The following is a 13,556-nucleotide window of genomic DNA, read 5'->3' as shown; positions in this document are numbered from 1 at the left end:
AAAGCTGCTTCCTTGTAGGTGGACTGATGACCTGTAAGGGGTACCACATGCACCCCAAGAGTGCATAAGAAGCCTATGTCACAGAGACCACATAAATCTTATGTAAATAAGCCTCCCCCACAAAAGAACTTTGCCCATAGAAACCATAAATGCCTATGTAAGAAAGAGAACAACAGCAAACCCCAGACACACACAGGAAACAGAAAGTAAAGACAGACATGAGGGATGTTTCAACACGCACATACTCTGCGAAGTTTATGGACTAAGAGCACTGGTGAGATGCTCACAGGCTAATGTTCAGGGATGGATAGGTTCCAAGATCGTCACGATCAGGAGAGGCAGTGCTTGCTACCATCTGCCATCTGTCCCCACCTCCCAGTGCTCACAGAGTAGAACTCTTTATACGCAGGACTTCATATTTAGAGCTATCTCTATATAGCCTGGCAAAGGGGGATGCGGGAAGAGAGAGCGAATTACAGGAGGACTATCCTCTGCTCTCTCTCTCTCTCTCTCTCTCTGTGTGTGTGTGTGTGTGTGTGTGTGTGTGCGTGCCTGTCTGTCTGTCTGTCTGCCTGTCTGCCTTTCTGCCTGCCTGTCTGTCTGTCTTTCTCTTTCTCTCTGTGTATGTGTCAGTGTGTGTGTGTGTGTGTGTGTGTGTGTGTGTGTGTGTGTGTGTGTGTACATGTGTGCATGCATCTCCAGATTGTTTCCATTAAGAACAGCATATAGGGTGGTAATATAATTGCTGAATGGTTGTACCTCTCACTCCTGCAACAAAAGCTTGGTGGCAAGAAACACTCTGCAACCCAGGTAAGTGTTCCCCACAAGCACTCATCACCCAGAAAGCTGCTCACAGAATGGAGTCTGTCCTTCTTTACCCATGTGGAAGCCGCCCAGGGCAAAGGAACTGAAAATCTTGTGAAACTGTTGATCGGGATTCTCAAGCAATTAAAATAAAATAATAAAGTAAAATAAGTAAAAGTTCAATGGGTAACTTCCAAATCCTATTTCCTTTTATTGGTGGTGCATCACCTTGAATTATACCTTGCTTTGTATGGCTCAAAAGGAACAAAGCTTATCCCAGGATATAAGATGGTGAACTCCATCCCCATAAATCAGAACACAGATGAAGTAACTGGCCTTTCCAGTTTTGAGGAATATTTTAACTCAGCTGTGAAAGACTGGCAAAGTGAAACAAATCTAAAATCCTGTCTAGGAACTTAGTGAGATGAGATATATATTCTCATAATGAGTATAAGAATACTTACTATGAAGTAAGTAAGGTTTATAATTTTATAATTGTAATTATATATGTTTATATATGAAATATATGGTTTATATATAAAATATATTTGTAAATTTATAATCTCATTGTAAATTTATAATTTTTAAAATCTCATATAAAATAAGTTAATAACTATGGAGAAGGTAATCTAAGGCAAATGTTCCCATGAGAGGCTAATAACAATATTTTTTACAATAGTGATAGGCCTTACTTTTTATAAAGACATTTAGAAACTCAAGAAGTAGCTGTATCCATCTTTCACATGTTAGTGTCTCCGGAGTTTACCACGGTAACCATGGGAAATTAAATTCCGCCCGATGGAGAATACTTTGTTCAGTCAAAACATTCCATCTGAAATGGATTCTCAGGTCTCCGCAGGAACAAAGCAACTCAAACTCACAGAAGGCATTGCTGTCCGTTGCCATCACAGACGGCAGAGAGATCGGCATGGAGATAGGAGTGGGTTCTCAGTGAACCTTGACCTAAATGTTTGCAGTAGGAATGGGCAGAAGATTGACAAGATGCAGGTGGGAGCGCAGAGCAGGACCGGGATAAGGCAAAAGAACTTAAATACTCTGTAACAGTTTACACTCGAGGAACAGCTAAGGCTTCAGACAACTTAGAGAAAATAAAAGTTGTTACATTGTGTTTATAACATGCTGGACACTATGCTAACATTTTCCTTTCATTTTTCTTTTTAATTTAATTGTAATGACTGAACCCCAGTACTCAGACTCCTGTCCTGTAAGTCACACTCACCCCCAGTTGACCTCATACCATCTCATAGTTTTAATGCTACTTGCGAGCAATAGCCCCAAATTGCTACTTCAGCCTGGACATTGCCTCTAAGCCCCAGATCAATGTGTCTGGATGTCTATTTGGCATTTCCAACTGAATCACTAAAAGATATTTGAAACTTATCTGGAGTCAGCACATTCTATCTGTAATCTACCAAAGATAAACAGATAACAGAGATAAACCAAGATAGCTGCTTCTCCCCGTAACTTTCGAACATTCCCAGTGTCTGCTACGTCTGGCCACCTCCATATCTACCACCTGCCTGCCATTTTCAGACTGATCTCTGTTCCAGCATCCTATAGGGGACAGGGGTGAACTCCCCACAAACACCCCCAGTGACCCCCTGATTCTATGCATTCCAAACCTAAACACTGTAAGGCAGGCTCTAGTCACCAATAACCTGGAAGACAACCCCTTAGGTCTCCTTAAACAGGAGACAGCAGAAACAAAAGTTGTGGAGAATCACACAGAAAGGGAAGATTATCAAAGACAGAGTGCTCAAGGGTGTCCACAGAGGGACAAAGGAGGCCAGACTCTTAGAATATCAAATCTCAGTTCAAATGTCTCCTTTGTTCTCTTTCTGATCTTTCTTTATAGGTTCAAGGCCTGAATCAAATTGTATGACTTTCCTGAGCCCCAGACACTTTGAATTCAGTTTGTGCTGGCAGCACTTGACCCAGTATCCAGTGGAAGCCCTTGGCAAGGGTTTTGAAAGCTTACTTAGCACAGCATCATGGGAACTGCATGGACACAATGAGAAGGAGGTGTATCTTTTAGAGTAACTAGCTAAGTCTTTATATCGGAGGTGCATTTCGGAGACAGAAAACAGAGCTGTGTGTATCCCAGAATATAAGAGAACTGCCTGTTAAGCAACTGTCATGTGGGAAGACTGAGTGCAGGGCATATAGAAATGGGGGAAGAAAATCACTGAAAGTAGCGGGGGTGTTAGAGTAGAGGAGCCAAAGGAAGGGTAGACTGGTAAATGCAGGGGCCAGCACGCAGGCGGGGGCTGGGTGCTCAGATGCCATCAAGAAAAACCCGACTCCAGGCAGCACAGACAGCCTTGCTTCGGAGGATGGCACCGCGGTTGGAAGCAAGAGTGGTAGGTATAAGGATCTGGCAAGCTCATATATCCAGTTCCTAAACTTTTCAGTCCTAGGTACCACAGAGCTCCCAAAAGAAGCTAGTAAGGTGAGGCTTTAACAACCAGAGGTTTAAACTGACCTACTCAATGAAGTGTGCGAAGTTAACGAGGCAAGGATCTGGCCCTGGAGCATCCAATTATTTCCCACTAAAGTGGTGCTATGGGTTTGGCTTCTCACCCGGTGCCAGTCCCGACCGCTGGGTAGGGACTCGGGGGTCGGTGTGGGTGAAGGGGGCAGTGTCTGGATGCTACTGGAAGGCAGATCTTGACCATCACCTGGATGAGCCTTTCATAGTGTCTACCCATCCTGCTTTGTCCAGGCCTGAGTGGGAAAAACACAATGGCAAGCCATGCCTCCTTCCCTTTCAGCGCCCCCTCCCTTGCTGAAATGGGTGTGGTTGCTTGGTGCTCCTTTCCTAGAAGGAGGTCTGCCACAGTAGGCGTTCAGCAAACATTAGTTGAATTTGCATGATCCCTACTGGATTCCACTTCATTCTATAGGGACATTGAGTGAGACTACAGAAAGTTTCAGGGAGAGCTCAGTTAGAAGGAAATAGAAGAATCTTGAGGTCCCAGCCAAGTCAAGTCCACCGGCCTGAGCAGAAGGCTCCCTAGCGCCATCTGGGTGCAGGCTCAACTCCAAGGTCCATGTCTGCATGGTTTGCAACTGACCTTCCTGCGGGGAAGCCCGCTCTGGGCACAGCAGCTCGGCTCTGGGGGCGTCGTGCTCCCGCCACCCCGGGGCAGCACTCGACGCCCACTGCGCACGTAGGTCACCTGCCTCCTTCTGGTTCCGCGCGGGGGGCCGGGCGCCGACAGTAGGTGTGTCCGGGGTAGCCCTGGGGAATCGCCGCGTCCCGGGGGTCCCGAGCCCGCGTGGCGCAACTCCATGCAAAGCCGTAGGCCCAGAAGCAGCGCAGCACCGAACAGCCACCGGGGCAGGGCTCCACAACCACGCCCGGGAGGCTTGGCAGTGGCCATGACGGGGACCCCGACCTCCGGCTGCGCTCTGGGTCCCACCCTCAGCTCCCAGCCGCCTGCAGAGAAGCGTTCCCAAGGGACCCCGGCTGCCAACTGTGGCAACTCCCCAGCGGCCCGCCTTCTTCCCTGCGACCGGGGGAGTAACCTTATCGTGCCCAGCCGCAGCAGGAAGAGCGAGGGGCGGTGGGCTAGGCGTGCTATGGCCAGGCTGCCATAACAGGGCTGGGTGTCCTTAGGTGTGACGAGCCTGTAAAGTCTGGCTAGTGGGGAGAGCCAGAGTCAAAACAGCACGTTCCTCCGGGGCGCCTGGGCTCTGACTTCATTTGTTGGTGTTAGTATTCGACCCAAGGGAAGAGGAGAGGTGAGCCGCCAGGTTTGGCCCCAAAGAAAAAGTTCTGTCAAGCAGTTTGTGCTGCTAAGCATGATATAAAAATAACCATACTTATGCTCGGGTTTACAACTTCTCTCCCTCAAGGGAGAGGGAGGGAGGGAGGGAGGGAGGGAGGGAGGGAGGGAGGGAGGGAGGGAGAGAGAGAGAGAGAGAGAGAGAGAGAGAGAGAGAGAGAGAGAGAGAGAGAGAGAGAGAGAATAGCACTCCGTAGAAGAATCAAATTAGTTATTCAGTTTCTAAATTCTGCCCGAAGCCAGCCCATGCTTTCTCCCTCAGTGTTATGAAATGTGTGGGGGTGAAGGGAAGGGAGACAGCCAGCGAAGACATCTGACAGCGGGAAAGAGGGAACAGAAGTTACCATGGAGTGCTGGAAATCAAATTAATTTAGCTCCAAACACACACCTCCCTGCTGCCTGGCAGAAATGCAGAGGGACATATTTATCTCTGGGCAAAACGCTCCCTAGTCGGGATTGCCATTGTCACCTTGACCTTAATTAAAGAAACCTAGATGCTCATAGTTTGGGCTCACAAATGGGGTTGGTGTCCCACTTTTGTTAGGATTCTTTCCCTCCACCTGTTTAGGGTGACATTGATTTCTAGATTCACATTCAGGTTCTTTGGGATTCTTTTGTTTTTTAAACCATGGCCAGGTACCCACCCCCAACACACACACACACACACATGCACGCACGCACACATACACACACACAAACATACACACACATACACACACATATGGCTATATTTTCCATGCTTCTATGTAGGTTGTCTCTCTCCCTAGCCTGCGACATGGACAACAGAGATCTAGAATGAAGTCTGGCCACCTCCTCATTTGAATGCTGGGATTTTTCCATAGGGAGCTCTGCTCTCTGAGATTCCCATTCCTTTTTGGCCGAATTATTCTTTGTCACAGAGCATTAAGCCTGTCTCCCCACCGTCACAGAACTTCTCAGCCTAATCTAGTGCATTCCCTGGCCATCACCGGTCCTCAGGGTCCTGGAGGCTTTATTATGCTTGAAAGTATACACACATGATGGGAATAGACAGGCAGGCAGACAGGCAGACAGACAGATATCTACTTGCCCACCTCCAGGGAAATTGCAGCTAAAAGTCTTTATTAAGATTATAAACTTTCATTCACACAAAGCCTCACATCCTGCAGTTATTTACTTGAACTGTGTTTGATTCACGACCCTCTCATTGAGTGATATGAAACACTAAACAAAATATGTATCTTTTCTGAGCTTCTGTTTTCCTGTGGGAAAACAGACCAATATTTAGGGTTACATATATTGCATAACTATGTTGTATTTAGTACCTAAATAATAACTGGCCTTCAGACATTAATTTTTTATCATTTACCAATAACAAAATAATGAATATTGTCACAAAAAGTATACATTTTAAAAAAGATGGGCAAATATAAGACGATGTGATCTATAGACATCTTACCATTGACTTAGGATTTATAAATATCTTCTCTTGACTTAGGAATTCCCAACTGATATGGTAAAAATAGGTTATATTTGTACATAAAATCTCCATTATGAAGCCCACTGTTACGTATAATTAGCATATACTTTGTATTATGGTTGGATTTAATGTCACTTCAGTGGGAAGCCTCACCTGAAGAACTTTCCCGATTGTCTCCACTGATGTGAATCGGCCAGCCCAGACTGTGGGTGGTAGCTCCGATCCAGTGAGGGTATTTCAAAGTCGGTTAATTCTCACCTTGATTTGCTTGACCCTTCCCTCACTGCCCCTGGGCTGAGGGACGGATTTCTCTGCTGTAGCAGAGCCAGCATTTCCAAGCTTTCATGGGAGAATGGGGACCAGTGCTCTCTGAGAACCTTGTGGGCTCCCAGCATCCACCTGGGACTACTGATGTGCCCTGCCCTGTGGACTGGGCAGCTCCAGGCGTCTCCCAGTAAGAGATTGAGGAACTGAGAGCTGGGTTCTCGTGTCTCAGATGCGATGTGGCTGTCATTATTTTAAAGCTTACCTGATAATACATTCACCCACTTGGTACTGCTCCTCTAGTGAACCTGACTAAAGCATCAACAGTTTCAAGGATAGGGCCACAAGCCTCTTCCGGTCAGAAAAGCATCGGGGCAGCTGGGGCGCAGGGTCAGCTGACACTCGCCAGCTACCCACAACACCCGCCACAGGATCTTAAGACTTCTGGTGAGTGGAGCACAGCTTCTGCTCCAATCCAATTGCGCGCGGGGCCTGAGACTGCATTAGTTAGGGAAGCAGAAACCGGCCTGAGTAGGGCCACAGGCCTCATCCGGCCGGATCAGCACCGGGGTAGCTGGAGCGCAGGGTTGCCTGACATCCGCCAGCTACCCACGACCCCCACCGCAGGATTTTGGGACTGCTGGTGAGTGGAACACAGCTTCTGCTCCAGTCCAATCACGCGGGACCTGAGACTGCTCTGGTTGGGAAGAGAGAAATCCTGCCTACATAGGGCCACAAGCCTCTTCCGGTCAGAAAAGCACCAGGGCCGCTGGGGCGCAGGGTCGGCTGACACTCGCCAGCTACCCACAACACCCGCCACAGGATCTTAAGACTTCTGGAGAGTGGAACACAGCTTCTGCTCCAATCCAATTGCGCGCAGGACCTGAGACTGCATTAGTTAGGGAAGCAGAAACCAGCCTGAGTAGGGCCACAGGCCTCATCCAGCCGGATCAGCACCGGGGTAGCTGGAGCGCAGGGTTGCCTGACACCCGCCAGCTACCCACGACCCCCGCCGCAGGATTTTGGGACTGCTGGTGAGTGGAACACAGCTTCTGCTCCAGTCCAATCACGCGGGACCTGAGACTGCTCTGGTTGGGGAGAGAGAAATCCGGCCTACATAGGGCCACAAGCCTCTTCCGGTCAGAAAAGCACCAGGGCAGCTGGGGCGCAGGGTCAGCTGACACTTGCCAGCTACCCACAACACCCGCCACAGGATCTTAAGACTTCTGGTGAGTGGAGCACAGCTTCTGCTCCAATCCAATTGCGCGCGGGACCTGAGACTGCATTAGTTAGGGAAGCAGAAACCGGCCTGAGTAAGGCCACAGGCCTCATCCGGCCGGATCAGCACCAGGGTAGCTGGAGCACAGGGTTGCCTGACATCCGCCAGCTACCCACGACCCCCGCCGCAGGATTTAGAGACTGCTGGTGAGTGGAACACAGCTTCTGCTCCAATCTTTAAACAGTGACAACGATAACAACTAACACCAGAGATTACCAGATGGCGAAAGGTAAACGTAATAATCTTACTAACAGAAACCAAGACCACTCACCATCATCAGAACCCAGCACCCCCACTTTGCCCAGTCCAGGGCACCCCAACACACCAGAAAAGCTAGACACGGATCTAAAAGCATATCTCCTGATGATGGTAGAGGACTTCAAGAAGGACTTTAATAACACACTTAAAAAAATACAGGAGAACACTGCTAAACAGGCAGAAGACACTAAAGAGGAAGCACAAAAATCCCTTAAAGAATTGCAGGAGAACACTGCTAAAGAGTTACAAATCCTTAAAGAAAAACAGGATAACATAATCAAACAGGTAGAAGTACTTACAGAAAAACAGGAAAACACATCCAAACAAATGATGGAAATGAACAAAACCATACTAGACCTAAAAAGGGAAGTAGACACAATAAAGAAAACCCAAAATGAGGCAACACTGGAGATAGAAACCCTAGGAAAGAAATCTGGAACCATAGATACGAGCATCAGCAACAGAATACAAAAGATGGAAGAGAGAATCTCAGGTGCAGAAGATTCCATAGAGAACATCGGCACAACAATCAAGGAAAATGTAAAATGCAAAAAGATCCTAACTCAAAACATCCAAGAAATACAGGACACAATGAGAAGACCAAACCTACGGATAATAGGAGTGGATGAGAATGAAGATTTTCAACTCAAAGGACCAGCAAACATCTTCAACAAAATTATAGAAGAAAACTTCCCAAATCTAAAGAAAGAGATGCCCATGAACATACAAGAAGCCTACAGAACTCCAAATAGACTGGACCAGAAAAGAAATACCTCCCGACACATAATAATCAGAACAACAAATGCTCTAAATAAAGATAGAATACTAAAAGCAGTAAGAGAAAAAGGCCAAGTAACATATAAAGGCAAGCCTATCAGAATTAAGCCAGATTTTTCACCAGAGACTAAGAAAGCCAGAAGATCCTGGACGGATGTTATACAGACACTAAAAGAACACAAATTCCAGCCCAGGCTACTATACCCAGCCAAACTCTCAATTAACATAGATGGAGAAACCAAAGTATTCCACGACAAAACCAAATTCACACATTATCTCTCCACGAATCCAGCCCTTCAAAGGATAATAACAGAAAAAAACCAATACAAGGACAGGAACCACGCCCTAGAAACAACAAGAAGGTAATCCCTCAACAAACCTAAAAGAAGACAGCCACAAGAACAAAATGCCAACTTTAACAACAAAAATAACAGGAAACAACAATTACTTTTCCTTAATATCTCTTAATTTCAATGGATTCAACTCCCCGATAAAAAGACATAGACTAACAAACTGGCTACACAAACAAGACCCAACATTTTGCTGCTTACAGGAAACTCATCTCAGAGAAAAGGATAGACACTACCTCAGAATGAAAGGCTGGAAAACAATTTTCCAAGCAAATGGCATGAAGAAACAAGCTGGAGTAGCCATTCTAATATCTGATAAGATTGACTTCCAACCCAAAGTCATTAAAAAAGACAGGGAGGGACACTTCATACTCATCAAAGGTAAAATCCTCCAAGAGGAACTATCAATCCTGAATATCTATGCTCCAAATACAAAGGCAGCCACATTCATTAAAGAAACTTTAGTAAATCTCAAAGCACACATTGCACCTCATACAATAATAGTGGGAGACTTCAACACACCACTTTCACCAATGGACAGATCATGGAAACAGAAACTAAACAGGGACACAGAGAAACTAAGAGAAATTATGAATCAAATGGATCTGGCAGATATCTACAGAACATTCTATCCTAAAACAAAAGGATATACCTTCTTCTCAGCACCTCATGGTACCTTCTCCAAAATTGACCACATAATTGGTCACAAAACAGGCCTCAACAGATACAAAAATATTGAAATTGTCCCATGCATCCTATCAGATCACCATGGACTAAGGCTGATCTTCAATAACAAAATAAATAATAGAAAGCCAACCTTCACGTGGAAACTGAACAACACTCTTCTCAATGATACCTTGGTCAAGGAAGGAATAAAGAAAGAAATTAAGGACTTTTTAGAGTTCAATGAAAATGAAGCCACAACATACCCAAACTTATGGGACGCAATGAAAGCATTTCTAAGAGGAAAACTCATAGCTCTGAGTGCCTCCAAAAGGAAACTAGAGAGAGCACACATTAGCAGCTTGACAACACACCTAAAAGCACTAGAACAAAAGGAAGCAAATTCACCCAAGAGGAGTAGATGGCAGGAAATAATCAAACTCAGGGGTGAAATCAACCAAGTGGAAACAAGAAAAACTATTCAAAGCATCAACCAATCAAGGAGCTGGTTCTTTGAGAAAATCAACAAGATAGATAAACCCTTAGCCAGACTCACTAGAGGGCACAGGGAAAGCATCCTAATTAACAAAATCAGAAATGAAAAAGGAGACATAACAACAGATCCTGAAGACATCCAAAACACCATCAGATCCTTCTACCAAAGGCTATACTCAACAAAACTGGAGAACCTGGATGAAATGGAGAAGTTCCTAGACAAATACCAGGTACCAAAGTTGAATCAAGATCAGGTTAATGATCTACACAGCCCTATATCCCCCAAAGAAATAGAAGCAGTCATTAATAGTCTCCCAACTAAAAAAAGCCCAGGACCAGATGGGTTTAGTGCAGAGTTCTATCAGACCTTCAAAGAAGATCTAATCCCAGTTCTTCACAAACTATTCCACAAAATAGAAACAGAAGGTACTCTACCCAACTCATTCTATGAATCCACAATTACTCTGATACCTAAACCACAAAAAGACCCAACAAAGATAGAAAACTTCAGACCAATATCCCTTATGAATATTGATGCAAAAATCCTCAATAAAGTTCTTGCTAACCGAATCCAAGAACACATCAAAACAATCATCCATCCTGACCAAGTAGGTTTCATCCCAGGGATGCAGGGATGGTTCAATATACGGAAATCCATCAACGTAATCCAGTATATAAGCAAACTCAAAGACAAAAACCACATGGTCATCTCCTTAGATGCGGAAAAAGCATTTGACAAGATCCAACACCCATTCATGATAAAAGTCTTGGAAAGATCAGGAATTCAAGGCCCATACCTAAACATGATAAAAGCAATCTACAGCAAACCAGTAGCCAACATCAAAGTAAATGGTGAGAAGCTTGAAGCAATCCCTCTAAAATCAGGGACTAGACAAGGCTGTCCACTTTCTCCATACCTATTCAACATTGTACTTGAAGTCCTAGCCAGAGCAATTCGACAACAAAAGGAGATCAAAGGGATACAAATTGGAAAAGATGAAGTCAAAATATCACTCTTTGCAGATGATATGATAGTATATATAAGTGACCCTAAAAATTCCACCAGAGAACTCCTAAGCCTGATAAACAGCTTCGGTGAAGTAGCTGGATATAAAATTAACTCAAACAAATCAATGGCCTTTCTCTACACAAAGAATAAACAGGCTGAGAAAGAAATTAGGGAAACAACACCCTTCTCAATAGTCACAAATAATATAAAATATCTTGGCGTGACTCTAACTAAGGAAGTGAAAGATCTGTATAATAAAAACTTCAAGTCTCTGAAGAAAGAAATTATAGAAGATCTCAGAAGATGGAAAGATCTCCCATGCTCATGGATTGGCAGGATCAACGTTGTAAAAATGGCTATCTTGCCAAAAGCAATCTACAGATTCAATGCAATCCCCATCAAAATTCCAACTCAATTCTTCAACGAATTAGAAAGTGCAATCTGCAAATTCATCTGGAATAACAAAAAACCTAGGATAGCAAAAACTCTTCTCAAGGATAAAAGAACCTCTGGTGGAATCACCATGCCGGACCTAAAGCTCTACTACAGAGCAATTGTGATAAAAACTGCATGGTACTGGTATAGTGACAGACAAATAGACCAATGGAATAGAATTGAAGACCCAGAAATGAACCCACACACCTATGGTCACTTGATCTTCGACAAGGGAGCTAAAAACATCCAGTGGAAGAAAGACAGCATTTTCAACAAATGGTGCTGGCACAACTGGTTGTTAACATGTAGAAGAATGCGAATCGATCCATTCCTATCTCCTTGTACTAAGGTCAAGTCTAAGTGGATCAAGGAACTTCACATAAAACCAGAGACACTGAAACTTATAGAGGAGAAAGTGGGGAAAAGCCTTGAAGATATGGGCACAGGGGAAAAATTCTTGAATAGAACAGTAATGGCTTGTGCTGTAAGATCGAGAATTGACAAGTGGGACCTCATGAAACTACAAAGCTTCTGCAAGGCTAAAGACACCATCAATAAGACAAAAAAACCACCAACAGATTGGGAAAGGATCTTCACCTATCCTAAATCAGATAAGGGACTAATATCCAATATATATAAGGAACTCAAGAAGGTGGACTCCAGAAAGTCAAATAACCCCATTAAAAAATGGGGCTCAGAACTGAACAAAGAATTCTCACCTGAGGAATACCGAATGGCAGAGAAGCACCTGAAAAAATGTTCAACATCCTTAATCATCAGGGAAATGCAAATCAAAACAACCCTGAGATTCCACCTCACACCAGTCAGAATGGCTAAGATCAAAAATTCAGGTGACAGCAGATGCTGGCGAGGATGTGGAGAAAGAGGAACACTCCTCCATTGTTGGTGGGATTGCAAGCTTGTACAACCACTCTGGAAATCAGTCTGGCGGTTCCTCAGAAAATTGGACATAGTACTACCGGAGGATCCAGCAATACCTCTCCTGGGCATATATCCAGAAGATGTCCCAACCGGTAAAAAGGACACATGCTCCACTATGTTCATAGCAGCCCTATTTATAATAGCCAGAAGCTGGAAAGAACCCAGATGTCCCTCAACAGAGGAATGGATACAGAAATTATGGTACATTTACACAATGGAGTACTACTCAGCTATTAAAAAGAATGAATTTATGAAATTCCTAGCCAAATGGATGGACCTGGAGGACATCATCTTGAGTGAAGTAACACAATCACAAAAGAACTCACACAATATGTATTCATTGATAAGTGGATATTAGCCCAAAACTTAGGATACCCAAGATATAAGATACAATTTGATAAACGCATGAAACTCAAGAAGAATGAAGACCAAAGTGTGGACACTGTGCACCTTCTTAGAATTGGGAACAAAACACCCAGGGAAGGAGTTACAGAGACAAAGTTCGTAGCTGTGATGAAAGGATGGACCATTTAGAGACTGCTGTATCCAGGGATCCGTTCCATAATCAGCTTCTAAACGCTGACACCATTGCATACACTAGCAAGATTTTGCTGAAAGGACCCAAATATAGCTGTCTCTTGTGAGACGATGCCGGGGCCTAGCAAACACAGGAGTGGATGTTCACAGTCAGCTATTGGATGTATCACAGGGCTCCCAATGGAGAAGCTAGAGAAAGTACCCAAGGAGCTAAAGGGATCTGCAACCCTATTGTTGGAACAACATGATGTACTAACCAGAACCCCGGAGCTCTTGTCTCTAGCTGCATATGTATCGAAAGATGGCCTAGTCGGCCATCAATGGAAAGAGAGGCCCATTGGACTTGCAAACTTTATATGCCCCAATATAGGGGAATGCCAGGGCCAAAAGAATGGGAATGGGTGGGTAGGGAAGTGGGGGGCGCTATGGGGGACTTTTGGGATAGCATTGGAAATGTAATTGAGGAAAATATGTA

The 13,556-nt window shown here is 44.6% G+C and overlaps 1 protein-coding gene across 1 annotated transcript in view; it reads right to left on the bottom strand.

The window, feature by feature from the left end:
- Positions 1 to 4,287, bottom strand: part of Mettl24 (methyltransferase like 24) — a 137,238-nt gene extending 132,951 nt beyond the window's left edge. The window contains exon 1 of the mRNA XM_021175136.3: positions 3,900 to 4,287. Coding sequence (XP_021030795.1) covers positions 3,900 to 4,208 — 309 coding nt within the window. The 5' untranslated portion in view covers positions 4,209 to 4,287. The remainder of the gene's footprint in view (positions 1 to 3,899) is intronic.
- Positions 4,288 to 13,556: the final 9,269 nt, after the last annotated feature.

This window comes from Mus caroli, unplaced genomic scaffold (assembly GCF_978045245.1).
Source record: "Mus caroli unplaced genomic scaffold, Mus_caroli_1 scaffold_9, whole genome shotgun sequence".
In the NCBI taxonomy this organism is placed as follows: domain Eukaryota; kingdom Metazoa; phylum Chordata; class Mammalia; order Rodentia; family Muridae; genus Mus; species Mus caroli.
The sequence above is the reverse complement of the archived record's forward strand: the minus strand, read 5'-3'. Positions and strand labels throughout refer to the sequence as shown.